The sequence below is a fragment of the Archocentrus centrarchus genome, chromosome 19 (assembly GCF_007364275.1).
Source record: "Archocentrus centrarchus isolate MPI-CPG fArcCen1 chromosome 19, fArcCen1, whole genome shotgun sequence".
Taxonomy (NCBI): domain Eukaryota; kingdom Metazoa; phylum Chordata; class Actinopteri; order Cichliformes; family Cichlidae; genus Archocentrus; species Archocentrus centrarchus.
In genome coordinates, this window is record NC_044364.1 from 25,819,020 (window position 1) to 25,839,261 (window position 20,242).

At 41.6% G+C, this 20,242-nt stretch overlaps 2 protein-coding genes across 2 annotated transcripts in view; both read left to right on the forward strand.

Annotated features, from left to right (window-relative positions):
* The first annotated feature begins 1,564 nt into the window (after positions 1–1,564).
* The window catches only part of galk1 (galactokinase 1), a 30,807-nt gene continuing 12,129 nt past the window's right edge, over positions 1,565–20,242 (forward strand). The window contains exons 1-7 of the mRNA XM_030755764.1: positions 1,565–1,890; positions 2,103–2,292; positions 2,475–2,594; positions 5,425–5,560; positions 5,691–5,872; positions 6,738–6,888; positions 6,960–7,122. Of these exons, the coding sequence (XP_030611624.1) occupies positions 1,726–1,890; positions 2,103–2,292; positions 2,475–2,594; positions 5,425–5,560; positions 5,691–5,872; positions 6,738–6,888; positions 6,960–7,122 (1,107 nt within the window). The 5' untranslated portion in view covers positions 1,565–1,725. The remainder of the gene's footprint in view (positions 1,891–2,102; positions 2,293–2,474; positions 2,595–5,424; positions 5,561–5,690; positions 5,873–6,737; positions 6,889–6,959; positions 7,123–20,242) is intronic.
* On the forward strand, positions 16,276–19,563 carry LOC115798796 (BTB/POZ domain-containing protein KCTD21-like). Its single transcript, XM_030755765.1, has 2 exons — positions 16,276–16,689; positions 18,673–19,563. Exons 1-2 carry the CDS (start codon positions 16,276–16,278, stop codon positions 19,135–19,137), a joined length of 879 nt encoding a protein of 292 aa, XP_030611625.1. The 3' UTR covers positions 19,138–19,563.

A 20,242-nucleotide genomic window follows, 5' to 3' on the forward strand; every position in this document is an offset into this window, starting at 1 on the left:
TTGATCATTGGTTGGCTGCTGCAAGATGGAGCTGCAAACGTGCAGGAATGAGATTGCTGAGAGTTTGCACCACTTTATGATCAGTTTTTATGATCTCAGATGATTTGCTATGACAAAAACAAACAAACAAACAAACAAAAACAGGGCCAAAGTTTTGCATTTTTCTGATGCCTAATGCCAAAACTAGGAAGGATTACATATGAGGACTCAACCTCAATTATGCACTACTGTAATGCAGTTTCTGGGACAGAAAGTGGAAAGGATATTCTCGTTGGAATCGACATATCTCAATCAGTTCTTGGAATTTTCAAAGTATTGTAACAAGCACCAGGAAAATAAGAGACAGTTTTTGAGGTAACTTTGTGTGACCCGTACACCATCCCACATCAGTTATAAGAATAAATGCTTTTTTTTGTAAAATAAAACAAATCACACCAACAACTAGTAACAGTGGCCTGAGGCCATTAGCTGCCACAGCCATCTCAGTCATGGTGGCCCATTACTATCCACCCTCAGTAACAGAGAACATCACAAACTAATAATAACAGTGAAAGACCAACACAACCTAACTGGAATAACTGATAACACTGTAACTACACATAAACACCAGCATGAACAGTCCCATGAGTCTTTGCTCTACCAGCACCTCCCCCTTGGCTACCACAGCATTATCCACAAAGTCAGCAAATTCTGTTTTCAAACAACTGCTGAACGGTTGTTTACAAACAATTATTCGGTTTCGACTGTAAATCGGTTTGAACAACTCCATGCAGCACCAGAGTGAATTTATGTTTGCCACATCCAATATGGCGGCAACACTGACGCATCAGCGCTAAATGCGTCTATGCCATAGACGAGGCTAGGCGAGCCGGCTGTTAAACCCATCGTTTAACAGCCGGCTCACCTCGCCAGTTGACTGACTGGGCGGCTCGCTATCACAGGCATATAGTCCCTTTAGAATTATAAGGTTCTATCTGGCATTTTTGACGAAATTGACTTATTGTCATATTCTTATTCGTTGATCGCTAATCAACAATATGTAAGAATGTGTGTATGTATATGTAATTTTTTCAATTATGTACAACTTTGGCCATTTTATGCACAAAATTTATTCTGCAAAATCAAGCTTTAACTTGGTATTATAAATTTCTGTTATTTAATATCTCAAAACTGGTCAGAATGCAGATAAAACCTTCTTCCCTAACTCTAAGGGAACGACATATCCGGCGAGAACGCCTGAGTCGCGGCACATTATTTTCAAAAACCCCGCTGACTTTCGCCACTGAGTGGAAGTTAAAAACATATATAATTCACTTATGTCAGTGTTTCATTTGTTCCTGAGCAAATCGGTTTGGCTGCGATTAAAGTTAATCGTCATAACTGGATAGTTTTATTTAACCTTAATCTTGGCTACAGCACGAAGCACCTTCCTGCTTAGTAGTACAGGCACAAGCATAGACATATGTACTTATGTCTATTATGAGTACAGGCCCCTGGTCAGCTGCTAAATCACGTGACATTTTTTAAACCAACCAGAACATCACAACAATGCGTTTGGCTGCACAACCAGGAAATCAACACGTCAAAGGAACTCTGCTGCTTTACTTGCTCTTTTATAGACATGAGTCCCACTCAGATTGTGATTGCTTAAGCACACTGTTTCGCCTCTTCGTTGTCACTGACTGTTCTTCATTTGTGTAGAACCATTTAACAGAGTTCTGCTTAATGGCGAGTTCGTTCCCGAGTGTGTCCGAGCTGGTTTCCGGGGCCCAGCAACTGTACGGACAGATGTTCGGAGGGGAGGCTGCTCGGGTGGCGGTGTGCGCTCCGGGGAGAGTGAACCTGATAGGAGAGCACACCGACTACAACGAGGGATTCGTGCTTCCAATGGTAACAATGCACCACCGCTCAGTAGAAAGAAAATTTCATCTGGTGAACAGTTTAAAACACTGAGACTTAGATTACCACCTTCATGTCGAATTTAACGCAGAAAAACATGCGTTGGTGTGCTTTTAATTAAGAAAAAGCAAAAAAAAAAAAAAAAAAAAGTCTTTGACACATAGAGGAAAAATCTAAGTACTTCGTTGTGTATTTGTTATCAGGCTCTTCCTCTAGTGACTGTGGTGGTGGGTAGTGAAATATCCAGCCAAAATGTTACCTTGGTAACAGCAGCATCGGATGCTGATGAGCCTCAGAGATTGGACTTATGCCTGTCCAGTGATGGTTCCTCGCTGTCTCCAGGGTTACCCCGCTGGGCCAACTATGTGAAGGGTGTTATACAGCATTACAGAGGTAAACAAAAGAGCATGTTCATAACTATAAACACATTATATAGGCTCTCTTAATTATTCAGTGCTGTTCTCACAGCGAATGAGAGCAGATGTCGAGCAGGATCTTTCACATATATCTTGCAGCACTGAATTTTTCTGTGCTACTGTTTACTGTCTACTGTTTCTGTGTCTTATGTGCTTCAGCTCCGCCTGTCCCAGGTTTCAGGGCGGTGATAGCCACTAGTGTTCCCCTGGGTGGAGGGCTGTCGAGCTCTGCCTCTCTTGAGGTGGCCTTCTACACCTTTCTGCAGCAACTCAAGCCAGGTCAGAGTCTGATTAGAGGTCATGGCAGAGTGAACCTGACAGAGGCATATTCAGAAGTGGTGTGTTTGCTGCACTTAATGTGTACTTGCACTTAATTTAAGTATTTCTATGTTGTGCTGCTCTCTTCTTCTATTCCACCATATTTAGGTGGCAATTATTATACTCTGTACTCCATACCATTTATTTAAAATCTTGAGTTACTTCTTGTTTTGCAGATTTTAAAATAATAATCCATTAATATATAACACTGTATTATAGATAAAGCTACCCAGCAGGTTTTAAGTCACTAGTCAACAAAAGACCTGTCAAAGGAAGGCCGTTCAAGTAGTAATAAAAACACAAATGCCTTAAGACTCACTTAATGATGGATGGATGCAGAGAGGGCTTTTGATCAGGTTGAGTGGCCGTATATGTTCATGGTGCTATCTAAATTTGGATTTGGTGAGTCTTTTATTAATTGGATTAGAATTTTGTACAAAGAACCAACAGCATCAGTAAGGACTAATAATAATATATCAAAACCTTTTTCGGTTATATAGAGATACACGTCAAGGAGATCCTATTTCTCCCATTATTTTTGCCTTGGCTCTAGAACCTTTGGCTGCTCGTATACGTCTAAGTTCTGATATATTACCAATAACACATCAAGGGGTTCCTCATAAATTTTCAGCTTATGCTGATGATGTTGTTTTGTTTATTTCAAAACCAAAGACCTTAATTATACCTTTACTTCAGCTGATAAAGGAATTTGGTACTTTTTCAGGATATCAGATAAATTGGACAAAAACTGAAATTATGCCGTTGTCGGAGGCTGTAGATATGGATTACCTGTGAAAAACTCCATTCAGGTTAGCTTTGGATAAATTTGAGTGTCTTGGTATAGTAGTCACACGCAAATTATCACAACTCTTAAAGCAAAACTGGGATAAGAAAGTTAATCAACTGAAAAAAATATTGAGTTTTGGACCACACTGCCTATTTCACTGATTGGGCAAATTAATGCCATAAAAATGGTTGTGTTGTCCAGATTTTTATATATCTTTCAGTCAATCCCGGTGTGCATCCCTCAGTCCTATTTTAAAAAATTAGACTCTATCGTATCTTCTTTTTGTTTGGTCAGGTAAGGTTCCTAGAATTTCAAAAAAACATTTAATCAAACATAAAATTTGTGGTGGCCTGGGACTTCCAAATTTTAGATGATATTATTTGGCTGCAAACTTAAACATTTTCTCATTCTGGCATAGATGCACCCCAGGAGTTGACTTACAGGGGCAGCCCTTATGGTTAACAATAGAACATCTGTCTTGTAAGCAAACTTGCCTTCCAGGCTTGCTTAATAGTCCAACAAAAGTGAAGAGTATTTTCTATAGTAGAAACCCAATAATTCAAAACTCTTTAAAGGTTTGGAATCAAATCTTAGGCATAGCTAAGGCCCCTAAAATGTACCTAGATGCCCCAATATGTAGCAATCACGCTTTTAGGCTGGGGTTTGAGGACAATACATTTATGACATGGCAAGGTAAGGGTATTTGCTCCCTCAAAGATATGTATATAGACGTACATTTAGTATCATTTCAGCAGCTAAGAGTGAAATTTAATCTTCCAAATTCACATTTTTTTAGATTCTTACATCTGCGAAATTTTATTAAAGCCTCGATCCCGTATTGTGAAGTGATTCCTCAGCACTCGGTCCTTGATAGTTTTGTGTCTCTTGAACCATACACTAGAGGTGCTGTTTCTCACTGTTATATTGTTTTATTAAATACAAATAGTCCCTCATACTTATAGAGAGCAGTGGCAAGAAGAATTGGGGGTGGAAATTTCAAGTAATGTTTGGCAAAAATGTATTGAAAATATATATCATAGTTCTATCAATGCTAGGCACAATTTAATTCAATTTAAGGTGGTGCATAGGTTGCACTTTTCTCCTCATGTTTCTGCTCTCTGTGTCAAGTGTTGTAAGGATCAGGGGACTTTGGCTCATCTTTTTTTCAGTGTCCAAAACTAGGGCCCTTTTGGCGTCACTTGTTTGAATTTTTGTCTGGGGTAGTTGGTAGGGAGGTCCCATGCACCCCCCTTACAGCATTGTTTGGAGTGACTGAACCAGGAGGGGTGAGGGACAAGAAAGAGGCACAGGTTATGTCATGGTCTACACTAGTGGCCAGGAAGGTGATATTGCTTTGTTGGAAATCAGATAAACCCCCTTCTTTTGAAATGTGGTTGAGAGAATTAGGAAATGTGCTTCATCTGGAGAAAATCAGACTTCCCTTGACTAACTGAGAAAGTGTGTTTTATTATATTTGGCAACCAGTACTTAGTTTGATGGAGAGATTTAAATAATATGCACTCTGTATGTTTTTTATGTATATGTTCTGATATACCACCTGTTATTTTGTGTCCTCCCACTGTTGTGTGTTAGGTTGGGAGGTGGTGTTTTTTTTTTTTTTTTTATTGTTTGTTTTTTCTTTATTATGTGGAAAATTAAGTAATCAATAAAAATATTATAGAGAAGACTCACTTAATGAAGTCATATACAGTCTTTCCACTGAGCTCTGATCCCCTCTCTGCCACTTGTTTCAATATGTGTTTGTTTTCAGTCCCATATAGGACATTTGATTGGGGTTGTTGGTATTCATTATGTTTTAGAGGATACAGTGATGTTGACCTGGCAATAACAGGTTCCATACCAAAACAAAATATCACCTATTAGAGTGCTCTAACACTCCAACAGTTGTTACGATATTTATACTGACTGCTGATGCACATTGATTTCACAGTGATATTGTGTTTGATCTGTATGATCTACTCTTTGCTTTTCTTTTTCTCATAGATGATGGAAACCAGGTATCCAAAGCAGTAGCCTGTCAGCAGGCTGAACACACTCATGCTGGTGTACCCTGTGGCATTATGGATCAGTTTGTATCTGTTCTCGGCAGGGAGGGCCACGCATTGCTTATTGACTGCAGGTAACACAAACATCCAGTGAGAGATAGTCTTTGGTTACATAAGAAAGGCCTTTTGCTATGTCATATCTTTTTTAAAAGTCTAGAAGTAGCGAAAATTCTGCATATTTATATCCACTTTACTGTTTTATAGGTCCCTGGACGCCACCCATATCCCTCTAGGAGATCCAGGCCTGGTCATTCTCATCACTGACTCCAATGTAAGGCACTCTCTGAGTTGTAGTGAGTATCCCATGAGACGCAGGCAGTGTGAGGAGGCTGCCTCCATCCTGGGGAAGGACAGTCTGAGGGATGCTACGATGAAAGACTTGGAGGGTGTGGAGGATGTTTTTTCTTGGTCTATAATCCATTCTCTCTCACTGTGTTTTATAGGGGATTGTCAAGTCTTTGATAGTCTTGAAAACCATAACTTGCAGTCGCCACAAACAAGGCTATAAGGCACTTATCTGAGTCCAGGTTATTTTTCTTCATCATATACCGTTGGTCGAAATTACTGTTAAATACATCTGCAAAGTACTGACAAAAATTGGGATTTTAAAGCCATTAAAATTTTTGCACGGATCCAGCCCTTTGGCTCTGTAAACTTTTCTGAGTTGATGGACTTGTGTGCCATTGTAAGACAGAACATAGTTGAATGAAATTTGCAAGATGAAATAGTATCAAATCATGCTTCAGTCATGAGGAAATGCTTAAGGTATTGATTATTGCCTGACTGTGTGGGTCAGGGGGAAGGCACTGATTTATTTAGTTATTTTTTTTAAGTCGAATTACTTAAGTTTTAATGCCATTATATGCTTGAAGATCATATGAAAGTACGAGACATGGTTTCATACATACAAATATGCCATTTTGCATTGTAAATTGGATGCTCTTTAACATTTAACATTGTATTGTAATTACATGGGCCTTTCAGCCACTGATCCATTATTTTTAGCTTTTCAACATTTATCAAGTATCTCTATATCAACTATTCTGTACACTTTTTAACTAACTGTTCTGCATACTTTGTGCTGACCTTTTCAGGGGTGAAGTTTCAACCATAATTTGAAGCCACTTATCTATAGATAGCTTTTCAATATGTTTAGATGACCATGTAAGCCTTGTATATGTATTAGAACTAATTTTTTTTCAAACCATTCAGCTAAAGATAACCTTATTTATTCTTCCTCTATCATTTCAGAGGCCAGAGGCAGGATGAATGATGTTATCTATCGAAGAGCTTGCCATGTAATTGAGGAGATAGAAAGAACTGTCCAAGCAGCTGAGGCCCTGAAAAGAGGAGCATACAAAGAGTTTGGCATGCTTATGGTGGCGAGCCACAACTCTTTGAGGTATTGATAGCAACTGTGTTACTATTTAGGTGACTTTTAAGGCGCGTGTTAACTTGATGTCCCTGTGGTAGAGATCTGTATGAAGTGAGCTGCAGGGAGCTAGATGAGCTGGTGTCTGCAGCCATGGAAGTTGATGGCGTGTTTGGCAGCCGGATGACAGGAGGAGGATTCGGCGGCTGCACTGTGACTCTTCTACTCACCCAGGCCATTGAAAAGACCATACAACACATACAGGTTAGAACACAAACATGTATTAAGATTTATTGCATGTATACTATCAGCATAACCATGACTATACAAAAAGGAATATTTATAGGTATATTTTCCATATATACCTATATGGAAAATATGAATCTCCGTGATGTATGGCGAACCCTAAACCCAGCTGGTAGAGAGTATCCTTTTCACTCTAGCGCACGTTTACTCCAGGATCAATTACCTTTTGGCAGATGGGAGAATGCTGCCTTATGTACGTAACATTACTTACCACTAGGGCTGCAATGATTCATCGACTAACTCGATTAAATCGATTCTAAAAAAATTATCGACACAAATTTACTGTGTCGATGCTTCGTTTAAACTCTGCAGCGCTCAGCTATCTCGGTGCAAGTGGCGCTCCTCACTAGCATTAGCAGCATTAGTGCTCTGTTGTCTTTTTGTGGGTTTATTGGTGGCTGGCAAACCAACATAGAACTGCATTGCCGCCACCTACTGGACTGGAGTATGGATCATGCACGCACACACACACACACACACACACACACACTCATAGCCAGTGTTGCCAGATCTCGCAACAGAAACAAGCAACCAGCTCTATGAAAACAAGCCCAAAAGAAGCCCAACTGGCAACCCACAATACTGTGTAAACCTGAGGCCGCTTTTAAACAGTATAGCTCTATAGTAGTATAGCTCACTTCTTTGGTTTTGTCTTGTTGTGTTTTGGAGCAGTGAAACCCATGGTTCTTAGCCTCATAGAAGAGAAGGGTGCACAGTTTTTGTGCGTGTGCGGTTCTCTGTATTAGCATGTTGAACTAAATCAGCATGGTGAGCACATATTTCACACTTGCAAAATCTGCAGAATGCCCTACTTTCAGAGGGGTATGCGGACACAATTTTTTTTTTTTGGGGGGGGGGGGGGGTGAAGGAGCAAAGGGGTGTCTAATCAGCGCCGTTCCTGTTACTGATCATTTCATATGCACAGCTGTTAAATACAGAAAATGCCGACTAGAGAAATAATTTCGTCGCATCGTTTTGGTGCAGCCCTCTTGTGCGGCGCCCCTATGCATTGCATATAGTGCACACCCACTTTTAGCGCCACCGTCTCCCATCTGAGCTCGGATCCATTCTGTAAGTGCGCTCTCTTTCTCCCACACTTTATTATATTTTTTAATATATTTTCACCACTTACTGGAGCTCATTCTTGCGCTGCCTCCTCACTCTGGGCTGTTATGAGTGTTTGTTTGGGTGTGCGCCCGGTCAACTTGTGCAGGAGCAATAAACAGGAAACGGGGGGCTTGGAAGGGACAAACTACCTACCACTCGTCTTTTGCTTTATTATAGGGCGCCGAGAGATAATCAATGAGTTTCACTCGGAAAGAAAGTCAAGCCCAAATAAGCAATTCCACATTCAAAAACAAGCCCAAAAAACCGCAACCCGCGACTCACGAGATTTCCAAGCGACTTTAGAAAAAAACAAGCCCAAAGTCGCTTATAATAAGCGGACTTGGCAGCACTGCTCATAGCAGGCAGTGATTTTAACTGCACAAGCGCAAAGAGATGGCGAGCTCAAGTAGTGCAAAAGGAAACGTTTTTCCAGCGTCCAAAACTGCAGCTTTTTCTTTTAGTAACCACCATTAAATCTGTGAAACAGCTGGAGGTCCTTCATCAAGCACCTGATCAGCAAGTGAGGTAAGGTGAAGAAAAGAGAACTTTGTAGCTGCTCTATTCACCGCTGTTTGTTCACACAGCGAAAAACTGCAGTACGGAAGTTAAAATATGCAGATAAACTGTTAATAAACAAAGTATTTCTTATCCAATTACTCGATTAATTGATGGAATAATCGATAGAATACTCGATTACTAAAATAATCGTTTTATGCAGCCCTACTTACCATAACATAATTATTTCTAATCACTGTCCAGTCACCTGCTCCTTTACACTTTGGGACCTCGCTCGGAAGCAAAAAAGTTGGAGGCTCGATCCACAGCTGCTGAATAAGTTAAACTTTCAGCATTATTTAAACTCTCAGACCTCATTGTTTTTTGCCATAAATGATGCAACTGAAATTTCACCAGCTGTACTGTGGGAAACTTATAAAGACTATATTAGGGGGTGCATAATATCATTTCAGGATTCACAGAACAAGAAGAGCAAAGCAAATCTAGATCAATTAGAAAAGCAGATACACAACCTGGAAGCTGATAATGCAAGGACACCTTTAGATAAATACAATAAGATATGTGCATTAAAATATAAACTTAACCAAATATTATCCAGTAACATTAATAGAGCATTCACCTATATAAGACAAAAACAGGTTGCACTACTTGAGACAGAAAATTCATAAAATTTATGCTGATTGTTCTCCTCTTTGTGAAAAGCGTTTGACACAGCATGGTACTTTGCTGCATAGCTTTGCACTGTGCTCAAAACTTCAAGGTTTTTGGTGTGCCATTTTTACATTTCTGTCCAATGTCCTAAAAGTTACAATAAGCCCAAGTCCAGTGATAATTATTTTTGAAACTTCTAAAGAAATACAAGGCCTACGGCACTCACAAAAATGCCTATTATCATATGCACTAATCATTGCAAAAAAACTTATTCTGCAGTTCTGGGACAAAGGGCAAGGATATTCCTGTGTTTGAGATGTGGCTTACAGAGCTCACAAACACACCTCACCTGGAGAAAATAAGATATGACATTACTGGCTATATGAATAAGGTTGACCAAATCTGGAAACCTTTACTCTCCTATGGTGGTGATGTTTAATTCTGCACTCAGGGGGTAGGGTGATGAGGTTTTGGGATAGTGTTTACGTATGTATTTGGTTTGATTTTGTTTGTCTTTAATCTAGTTTGTCTTTCCATCAACTATTCACCTTGTTTGTTGTTGTTGCTTTTTTTTTTTTTTTTTGAATGTCTAAGCATTACTATGATTATGGTTAATACCTTGGCCTCATGTTTTATTTTCTGTTTTTTTGTGTGTATGTTGTTCCCCTCAGGGCATTGTAAAACAGAAATAAGACTTATGCTTCATTTTTGTTTTACAATGGCCCTGTCTTGTAACAGTCGCGCCACAAAATCACTCGTGCGTTGCCCATTTTCTTTACCTTCTGGCACTCCAGCTATCCTTATATTCTGCCTCTTTGAACGTCCTTCTAGGTCTATACATTTTTCAGTCAGCTGTTTAACTTGGACCGAAAGTTGTGTAACTTTATTCTGTAACTCCCCCATGCTATTTGACGTGTTTATAGCTGAGTCCTCCATGTCTTTAAGTTGAACGTTGTGATTCTCTATCTCCTTTTCAGAGAGAGGAGATAGTTGCGTCATTTTCGGCCCTCAGAGCAGGAATTTCGCCTCGCAGTGTATCACAAATGTCCGCTTTCATTTCAGTCAGTTTGGCATCGAGAGAAGCAATTGCAGCGAGCACTTGTTGGTTACCCCCAGTGTATTCCTCATTGATGGCCCCAGTGTGCGGGCTAGCGCCTGCATTTTCCCTTGAGGCTCCACCGAGGCCCTCAGTTTCAGCCAACCATAGTTGTGCGTTTACCTCTTTTGGTGACATTTTTAATCAAGGACAAGACTTTTAACAATTTCCTGGAGTCGAATTGCAATTGATTTGTCTCACTTTGATGATTGTCGAAACTTTTAACAAAAATAACCATCGGAGCCACTGAAGAACACATCTTCACTCTATCATGGCTAAACTGGAATTCTAATTGTGAATTTTAGTTTAACCATAAAACAGGACGGGGCTGTTGAGGAGCTTGGAAAGCCCAAGAAGTCATGAAATTTGGTGTACACCTCTTTCATGATGAAGGCTTTAAGGTTTGACAGCAAAGATCATTGAATATAGCAAAATGGCTCCACAGTGCTACCTAGAATATTAAAAAAAAAAAAAAAAAAGGCCCCAGGGCTTCATTTCATTTGTGTATCTGAAATTTTGCAAGCTCATGTAACATCCTGAGACATGCAAAAAAGTCTCTTTGAGCCATACTTGAAACCCAACAGGAAGTCAGCCATTTTAAATTTAAGGTGTCATTTTCAGGCAGTTTTTTTGCCAACATCCAACCTTGATGATGCTTCAGTGTGAAATTTGTAAGTTTTCCTTTGACGGTGCACCCTAGTGGCCTACCAGTTTGCCATGAAACAGGAAGTTCTTGTTGAAGGATTTAGAAAACCGGACGTGCATACTTTGTTTGATTTGTCTCAACTTTAAATCACTTATTTCGTTACCAAGCAAAAATACCTAAATTCAATAAAAGTGGCAATTGATCCAATAGCTCCCCTTACAGAATCCAGGCAAAGGAAGCATTCAGTTGAATGACACCATGACCAAGTGTGATGGCCCTATCATCCCTGCTTCATAAGCTGAACAAAAACATCCTTAAAACTCATATCAGCCCACCAAAGTAATCAGAAAGATACAAATACATCATTTTCTTATCAACACACATCAGTGTGAGAAACAATTCTGTTGTGCTGTTTGCATGAGTAAGAGCGTGAATGTCTGTGTCTCTGTCATGAAATCTACTTACAAATGAGGGCGGAAAGCCGCAGCCATGCCCAGCAGAAACCAGAGGCAGATGGAGAAAGACCCAAGAGACTGGGCCACCCGCAGCCCACCAAGAGCATTGAAGACCCATGGCCACATATTCCAGTGACAACCGCATGTCCACCCCAGCAGAAAGGAGAGGAAGGCCCCAAACAGACCTCCTCCAGGTGAGGGGCAAGAGCCCCAGAGAACCAGAGGCAACAGGAAACCATCCCCTCTAGATGCCAGCCCTCTGCCCTAGGGCCCCAGGCTTAACCAAATGACCAAATCTAGAACACACTTGAGATTGACTAACAGGTTGAGCGGGTCACACAGTGAGTGACTGGCCAAGAGTTGGTAGGGTAACAGTAGTCTGAGTTATGCCGAAGCCAGAGCTTGGAGTCAGAGATGGAACCAGTCACAGAATCAGACTCACAGGGCCCAGGGATTCTGTCTGGGGATGCGTTGGCAGTTTCTTGGGGAACTGAAGTAACACTGATCATGTCAGATGCATCCGCATGTGTTGAGTCCGGTTTGGTTAACTGTGTGATCCACTCAATAGTTCAAAGTCTGGTTCAAAGCTGACAAGTTTAGCCACTCGCAACAGTTGAGCTTCAGCTTGGTCAATATGTGAGTTAACGGGTTGTTGTCTGTCCAGACTGAAAACTTGTGGCCCTTCAGCCAATGACTGAACTTGTCACATATAGTTCATTTCAACACCAAAAACTCAAGTCAGTGTGCCAGCTAGTTTTTCTGGGATTGAGTCAGCGACTTGCTGGAAAAGGCTATGGGTCTGGCACATGACTCACCCTCCTTAACTTGGGACAAAACTGTGACTATTCCATCCAGAGATGCATTGCTAGAAAGCACAAAGGGCCATGAGAAATCAGGGTGGGCAAGGATTACAGCATGCGTCAGGCTTTCAGGTTTTTGAAGGCTCAAACGTGTAATCGTCCAGTCAGTGGTAGACAGTTTACTGTATTGAAGTTTGGACTTATTGTTCCTTCCTTTTTGCTTCTCACCCTTCAGGAGATTGAACAACAGCCTGGCCACTACAGAATATTGTGGCACAAAGTGTTGATAGTAATTTACCATTCCCAAGAATGATCTCAGGTGCCTTTGGGAAGGTGTCACACCATCACGCTCCATAAGGTTGAAACAGGACGTGTTAATGACGCCCTCCACCTTGCTAGGGTCTGTGGAGAAACCATTCTCATTTAACACATGGTCCAGGAACCTGACAGACCTTCCCAGGTAAAATCACTTCTTAGGCACTCTAATGTAGTGGCTGCATCTGGTGCAAAAACCAAGAGGTCATCCAAGTAGCACAGCATACTGAGTGCGTTCTGATCCCCAAAAATGCTGGTCACCATCCACATAAAGCTACTGCGATTCTTACTGAGGCCTTGCTGCAGGCGATTGTACTTGTAAAGGCCCATAGGAGTGGTAAACACTGAGTACTTCTCATTCTCCTCATCAAGCACCATGTTATAGAAGCTGAAAAAACAGTTGCCTCCAAGTTCCACCAGACAGTCCACTTGATGGAGAAGCAGATGAGCATCTTTCAGGGTCCTTTTGTATAGCCAATGAAAATCAGTGCAAATGCATAGATCGCCATTCATTCCAAACTAGCACTAGGGGTGATTTGTATTCAGTAGCCGATTTCCCAATAATCTCTTTTTCCTCCATCTCATTCAACACTTGCCGTAACTTCTGATACTAGCTTGGTGGCAAAGCAAGGGTGTGTTGTCTGAAAGGTGTATCTGGTGTACAAAACCCTCACCATAGTCCAGATGGTGGCGTGAGAAGACATCCTGGTATTGTAACACAAGGTTTGCCATCCTTCCCTTAATACTCATTTGACACTTCATGAATTAAATGTTGCCCCATCGAGTTAAGTTTTTCTTTGACACACTCAAGGTCAGCTGCAGGTGGTGCTACTGATATGACACAGCTGGGCAGTAATATGACAGGTTGTTCAGCAGGCGAATAGACTCTCTAGGATGTCTTTGGCAAGCGTGAGAAGGACCACCACTTCCTGCGGCACTCTCTCTATCACCTCCTGGAATATGTCAACTATACATGTGCATGCGTAGGTGTAACTTGAACTGAGTCAGTAGAGGGAGATTTGGGTGAATGCAGTGGCCAGAGTGAAACACCAGGATAGGGAGAGAGACTAATTATGAGGTGGCATTGTTCAGTCATAGTTGAGTCCATTGAAAGTAGACTGGAATGTTCTGGGACCACTGAGGCAGTGTGAACCTTGTGCATTGGTAGGTCACAGGCTGCCCCGCAATTCTCCCTGATAGTTATAGATTCTAAGCTTGATGTCACATAATGTCCACTCATGAATGGTCTTCCACTTAAAAGTTGACAGGTCTGGACAATGCTTGACAAACATGATAACAACTTCATTATTTAAATCACTTGCCTAACTTCCTTGTCTAAGCAGACCCTCCAGCACTTGGTCACCTGCCTTGTTCAGCCTTATCTAGTAGTTGACTGGGTTCTCTTTGCACTTGGGTAGTGTAGCAGAAAAGTCTGTTAGGGGAAGGTATGAGGATGCGTCACTGAAATAGCGCAGAAGAATGTCATGTATCAGGTTAGGCCCCTGAGTGACATTAAGGTCAGGGTCTCCATGTATGGCAATCTTAACAACGTCTCTGGCCTTGCCCAGGAAATGACTTGTGACTTCCTCTGCTTGTTCTTGTAATGGTAATTGTAGGTAAATCTTAGTCATATCAGTCCAATCCTGGACTGAATATTTGTCAGTTCCATCACGTTTAAATGATGGAAGGTCTCTGTCAGGTGCAACACAAACAGTCATGTGAGGGGAGTCACATGTGGTCATGTTACACTGAGTAGAATGAGTGGAGGGAGAAGTTGGATTATCACTGGACAAATTAATAACTAGGGCTGGGTGATATGGAACAAAAATTTATATTTTCTAGCTGAATGGCGATATACAATACATATTTTGATATTTTTTCTTCCCAAAAGGTAATAAATAAATAAAAAGGCACTTCTGAGTCAAAGCTACATGTCCCAAATGTCAAATAAACATATAAGTCGCACTGGACTATAAGTCACATGGGGGATTAATTTGATAGAATCCGAGACCCAGAGCAGACATTCCATCTTGAAAGGCAATTTAAAATAATAATGGATTAAAGAACAGGGCGAACACAGTTACGCCTACGTTATGCTAATGTAACACATTCAGCTACATGACGCACAACGAACTGAGTACGTGTCTGGTATGTTAACGTAACATTAACAGTTATTCAGATAACCATAGCGTAAAGAACATGCTTCATCCTCGGTGTCGCTTCTAAACAACTCCGCACACTCCATACGTAGACGAAGCGCCGCTTCCTCTTCTGACTCGTCGTCAGTTGCAGTTCCAATTACTCCGGCCTTTCTGAATCCCAACAGGATGGTTTCGGTTGTCACTGAAGCCCATGCTTTGTTGATCCATCCAATGACTTACAGGAAAGTTGGGTGGCGCATTCTCCCAGTTGCCGTGAAGCTGTGCTCTCCATCCATCATCCACTGCTCCCGCAGGTTATGCAAGACTGCCTTAAAGCTCCCGTTCACGGAGATGTCAAGTGGCTGGAGTATTTTGGTTAATGTGTTAATAATTTTTACATATAAGTCGCTCCGGAGTATAGGTCGCACCCCCGGCCAAACTATGAAAAAAAGTGCGACTTATAGTCCGGAAAACACGGTAGTCAAAAGTCTGTGTTAGTGTAGCTTTTAATACAATAGAATTTCATACAAACTGCCAAGCCAGAGGAGACATTTTCAGCATCAGTCACTTTTTGTATATATCAGAAATGTTTTCGGGGTTTTTTTGTTGGCTAATTCTGAACGCCACTCAGGTTGCGATTATAAGCTGAAGTTGATAGAGCATTAACATTCTCCTAAGGTCTGTGGAATTGGGAAATCAAGCTTTTTCTGTTTGATTCTCTTTTCTTATCTTAACATTAGCATTCCAGGCAGTATTTGAGAAGAAAAATGTATAGGACATTCATTTGTTCACAAGGAATAAAAAGCACCTTTCAGTGTTCTGGCTGTCACTTTAAGGGGGCATTGCTGACAAGTCGCCCAGTCCCCTGTGTCTTGCTCAGACAGCTCCAGTGTGTGTGAGAGAATATGTGTGAGAGTGAGAGATAGTGGGTGAGAGCTGAGAATAAAAGCAGGCTTCATAGAGATGGAGCCAGAAGAGTCCAGTTATTTGCATGCTACTCTAGTTACTCTGTTGGCCTGCTGCTGGTTGACGCCTTTCAAGATCTTATAAGAGATGCATCAATAAGTATTCATTGTCATGTTCTTTGAAGCAACAGTGAGAATAGAAAGAACAGCAGGCTTTTTGATGTTTTGAAACAACAGTTTTATAAATCTTAAGTTTCTGAATCAGATTTGACAGATTTTCTTGCATCACTCCAAACTCCTGGCGATTACTGTGGCTTGCTGATTGATTGTCAAAGGAAAGAAGTATTTGTGGGAAACAAACCAAACGCTTGAATTTTCCACAGTCCTCAGCATTCTGGAACACACCAGGATTCTTGTCCTCATAAAAGCTATACTGGAGAAGGCTTCACAGGTATAAAAATCAGAACTTTGCTTCCATGATGCTGGACCTCAACTCTTCAGATGACAGCAGCAAGAGGAATTCTCTTAAGGACCCCATTTCATTGAACGTTGGTGGAGAAATCTATACAACAACATTAGATACTTTAACTCGCTGCCGTGACTCAATGCTAGGTGCAATGTTCACCGGACAAATTCCCACACTCAGGGACAACTGCGGCAACATTTTCATAGACCGCGATGGTAAAGTGTTTCGGTACATTCTGAATTACCTCCGTTCCGGCTTCTTGGATCTGCCAGATTGCTTTTCTGAACTTACACTGCTCAGGAGAGAGGCAGATTTCTTCCAGATACGTCCTCTGCTGGAGGAGATTCGTCGCTATGAGACATCAGTGCCCCTTGGCCTCAGAGGTGGGCCGTTAGGAGCCATTTTGATAGTTAAAGTTGACTCCAAGGTATGTGTGTGATGTATAGTGTTATCAGCATTATTAACAGTTAACTCAACTGGTCATCTGGTCATAATATTTTTTTAGGTTAGTCTTGACAACTACCTACAAGCCAAACAGTGTCTTTGTAAGTGCAAACTGTTAGTAAAGCACAGTGTCTGAGATTCTTGGGTGAAATGATTATCCATTCAATATAGCCTGCAGAGTTGTCTTCTTTTTTTTTGTTTTTTTTTTTAAATATAAATAAACCTAATGACAGATCTGTGTAATGGTACTCTATATAGGAAATTGCAAGTCACAAGTTTGGACACACCTTCTCATTCAGTGGTTTTTCATTGTTTAAAAATTGTCTTCATTCTAGATTAATACTAAAGTCATCCAAACTATGAAGAAATACATATGGGTCGCCAGGACAGCTCAGGGTGTGAGCATGTGCACATGTATGCCGCTTGGCTGTGTAGCAGGTGCAAGTTCAAGTCTGTCGCCATTTTCCGTGTCTTCCCCCATTTCTCCTCCCCGCTTTCCTGTCTATCTCCACTATTGAATAAAGCTGAAAACGACCAAAAAAAATCTAAAAAAAAGAAATACATATGGAATTAGTTAGTAAAAAAAACGTCTTAAACAAATCAGAATATGCTGAATATGCTGAATAGAATAGAATAGAATTTGTCATTAGACATGCAACGAAATTAATCATACATACAACGAAATTCCGTTCAGAACAACCACGGAGAGGAGAACATAACATAGGGGAGATGGGTGTCTACAGCCACTGCCACTACGGGTGCCGCCGGTACAATCAATCCCTGGAAGAAAGGAAACAAACACACACAGGGTAGTTAGGTTAAAAATAAATTAATTAATCTGGTACCAGGGTCCAAAAAAAACCACCTTAAGCAAAGCATATTTGCAAATTTAAAGCCGGGATAGCAATATGGTAATGTAGGGAGGGTGGGGGGTGCAGACGGAGACGAGCGGGTCAGGGCATTGTGGGGCCAGATGCCAGCTCCTAGCCAAAACAGTTCGCTGATAGTGATGGAAGTTCATCAGCAGCCGTGGTACGCCAAACCAGCTCACACAAATCACAGAGAGGGCTGTGGGGAAGAACATCTGTCACACATTGTCTCAGAGATATATGATTACCAGCCTCAAAGCTGGCTAGGGAGCCAAATTCCTGATAATGCAGATGTTTTGGAACAGGCTGCTTGTTATTATCCAGCAGCCTTCAGTTTCACTGGGGAACCATTCAGTAAATCCAATAATCCAAATTCATTTAGTTACTGTCATCGCCGTGCAGGAACCAGACTTTATCTCCAGATCTAATCCCTTTCGCAATCCCAGTTTGCCAGATCCATGTTGCTTCCCCTCAGCCCCCTCTGTGATTTGTGAAGCTGGATCTGGTGTACCATGGCTGCTGACGAACTTCCATCACTATCAGCGAACTGTTTTGGCTAGGAGCTGGCATCTGGCTCCACAATGCCCGCACCCTCTCGTCTCCGTCTGCATCCCCTCCTGCCCCTCCCTTACCCACCATATTGCTATCCCGGCTTTAAATGTGCAAATATGCTTTGCTAAGGTGTTTTTTTTTTTAACCTAACTACCCCATGATGTGTGTTTGTTTCCTTTTTCTTGGGACTGATTGTACCGGCGGCGCCAGTGAAAAACGGCAGCGGCTGCAGACACCCATCTCCCCTATGTTAGTCTTGTCTGTTCTTCTCTGGATGGTTGTTCCAAACCCAATTTCATTATATTATGACAGAATGTCATTATATAAATTGTTGTATAATGATTAATTTCGTTGTATGTATAATGACAATAAATTTCTATTCTATAATTCTACACAGCTAGTGTTTAGTGTATATACTTTGTAATATAATTTTTGCAGCTGTTGTGTTTGTGCACGTTTGCACATTCAGTCATGGAAGAACCAGTTCTTTGTTTGTGTACACTCTGGGGAATATGCAGTCAGTATTTTCTTCCCTCTTATTGCAGGTCCGTGTTCTCCATTTTAACTTGCGCCATGGGCCTGAAAACTATGAACTCCGCACATGCTCTGTACGAGCTTTCACAGTCGACCTCTTTTGTACCTGGAGGGCATTCCTAGCGTTGCTCTGTGAGCGTTTCTCCTACAAGACAACCCAGGGTCTCACCAGCCCAAATCCATGTCACCCAAGACAGAACAGGCTGAAACTGGAATGGGTACCGAGGCCCGATGAACTCCCGCAGGAACAGTATGATAAGCAGAACTATAGGGGACTAACTGTATCTAGCCCTGAGGCCACATGGTCAGATGACATCGTGAACATGCAGTGTAGTCCCTGTGAAATCACAGACATGCAGGGCTTTGTCGAGGAACTGTTGAAGATATCGCTTGCTGAGGGGTTCAAGGTTGATCTGGTCACTCCTGATCCCACGGAAATTCTTACCTGCACTTCACTTCGTCTTGTCAAGTCCTGAGCACTGGGTGAAAGTGACTAGGAACACCGGAACATATCAAAATAATGAGCTACAGATGATTCTCTACAGTTACAACTGAAACAATTGAATTCTCCATGAGCTGGAATTCGAGTTATAGACACATTATGACTAGGAGATCATTATCTGGGGCCTTTCTGTTTCACTGTCATAGTTTACAAGCCAAACACGCACATCCAGCAGTTGTGCAGGGGTGCAGGAACAAGGACGGTAGCAGGAGAAAAAGACAGTCCGCACACCGGAACACTCCTGGGAAATAATATATTGCGATAGTACCTTCAAACCATAGTAACATTTTGGGCATCCATGCCCTTCTTCAGACTTAATGACAAAATGCAGAACACATGTATATATATACCCTGCCTACCATTCAAAATTGTCACATGATCATGTTCGAAGTCCAAATAAGGGGAAGGGACACGTGAGGGTATATGAAAGAAGATACGGAAATAAATAAAAGGAGTTATTTCATGTCAAACCACCAACATTATTTATTTGCTTAAATCCCGTATGGCTCGTATGGCTCGTAAGGCCCGTAAGAGTTCTGTTGCAAGACATTTCACACAAACTTCACTTAACGTCTTGTCTTTGCACTAGTGTGGCATCGAACTCATAAAACCACCACTACGGCGAGGTGATGTCAGTTCTCTATTATTAAAGAGAGAAGCATATTGGATTTATACACTTAACACTCTATCTCCGGGTGGTCTTAATGAAGATTTTGATTTAAGACCACTGCACGAAAAGAAGCATATTTGTCCCAATATACTGACGCGGGCGCCGCTAGTAAACGGCAGCTTTCATTAGCATAAGGGGATGTGCATTTTCGTTCGCCTGAGACGGATATGGTCGTTTACGTACCACCAGAAGCAGCGGGGGGTAAAGGTACGGGGGAGCCGGCAGGCGTTAACGACTACTTTACATATGAATAGCAGGCTGCAAGCTGAAGCAGCGGCAACAGACCCACGTGGCTTCTCTGTCATTGGATGAAAAAAATGCCATCACAATTCAGCACTCACATGTGATTGGCTGGTAGATCTGTCCCTCATTGGCCTTTATAAAGACAGGCCTGGGTAAGCCCCTCCCT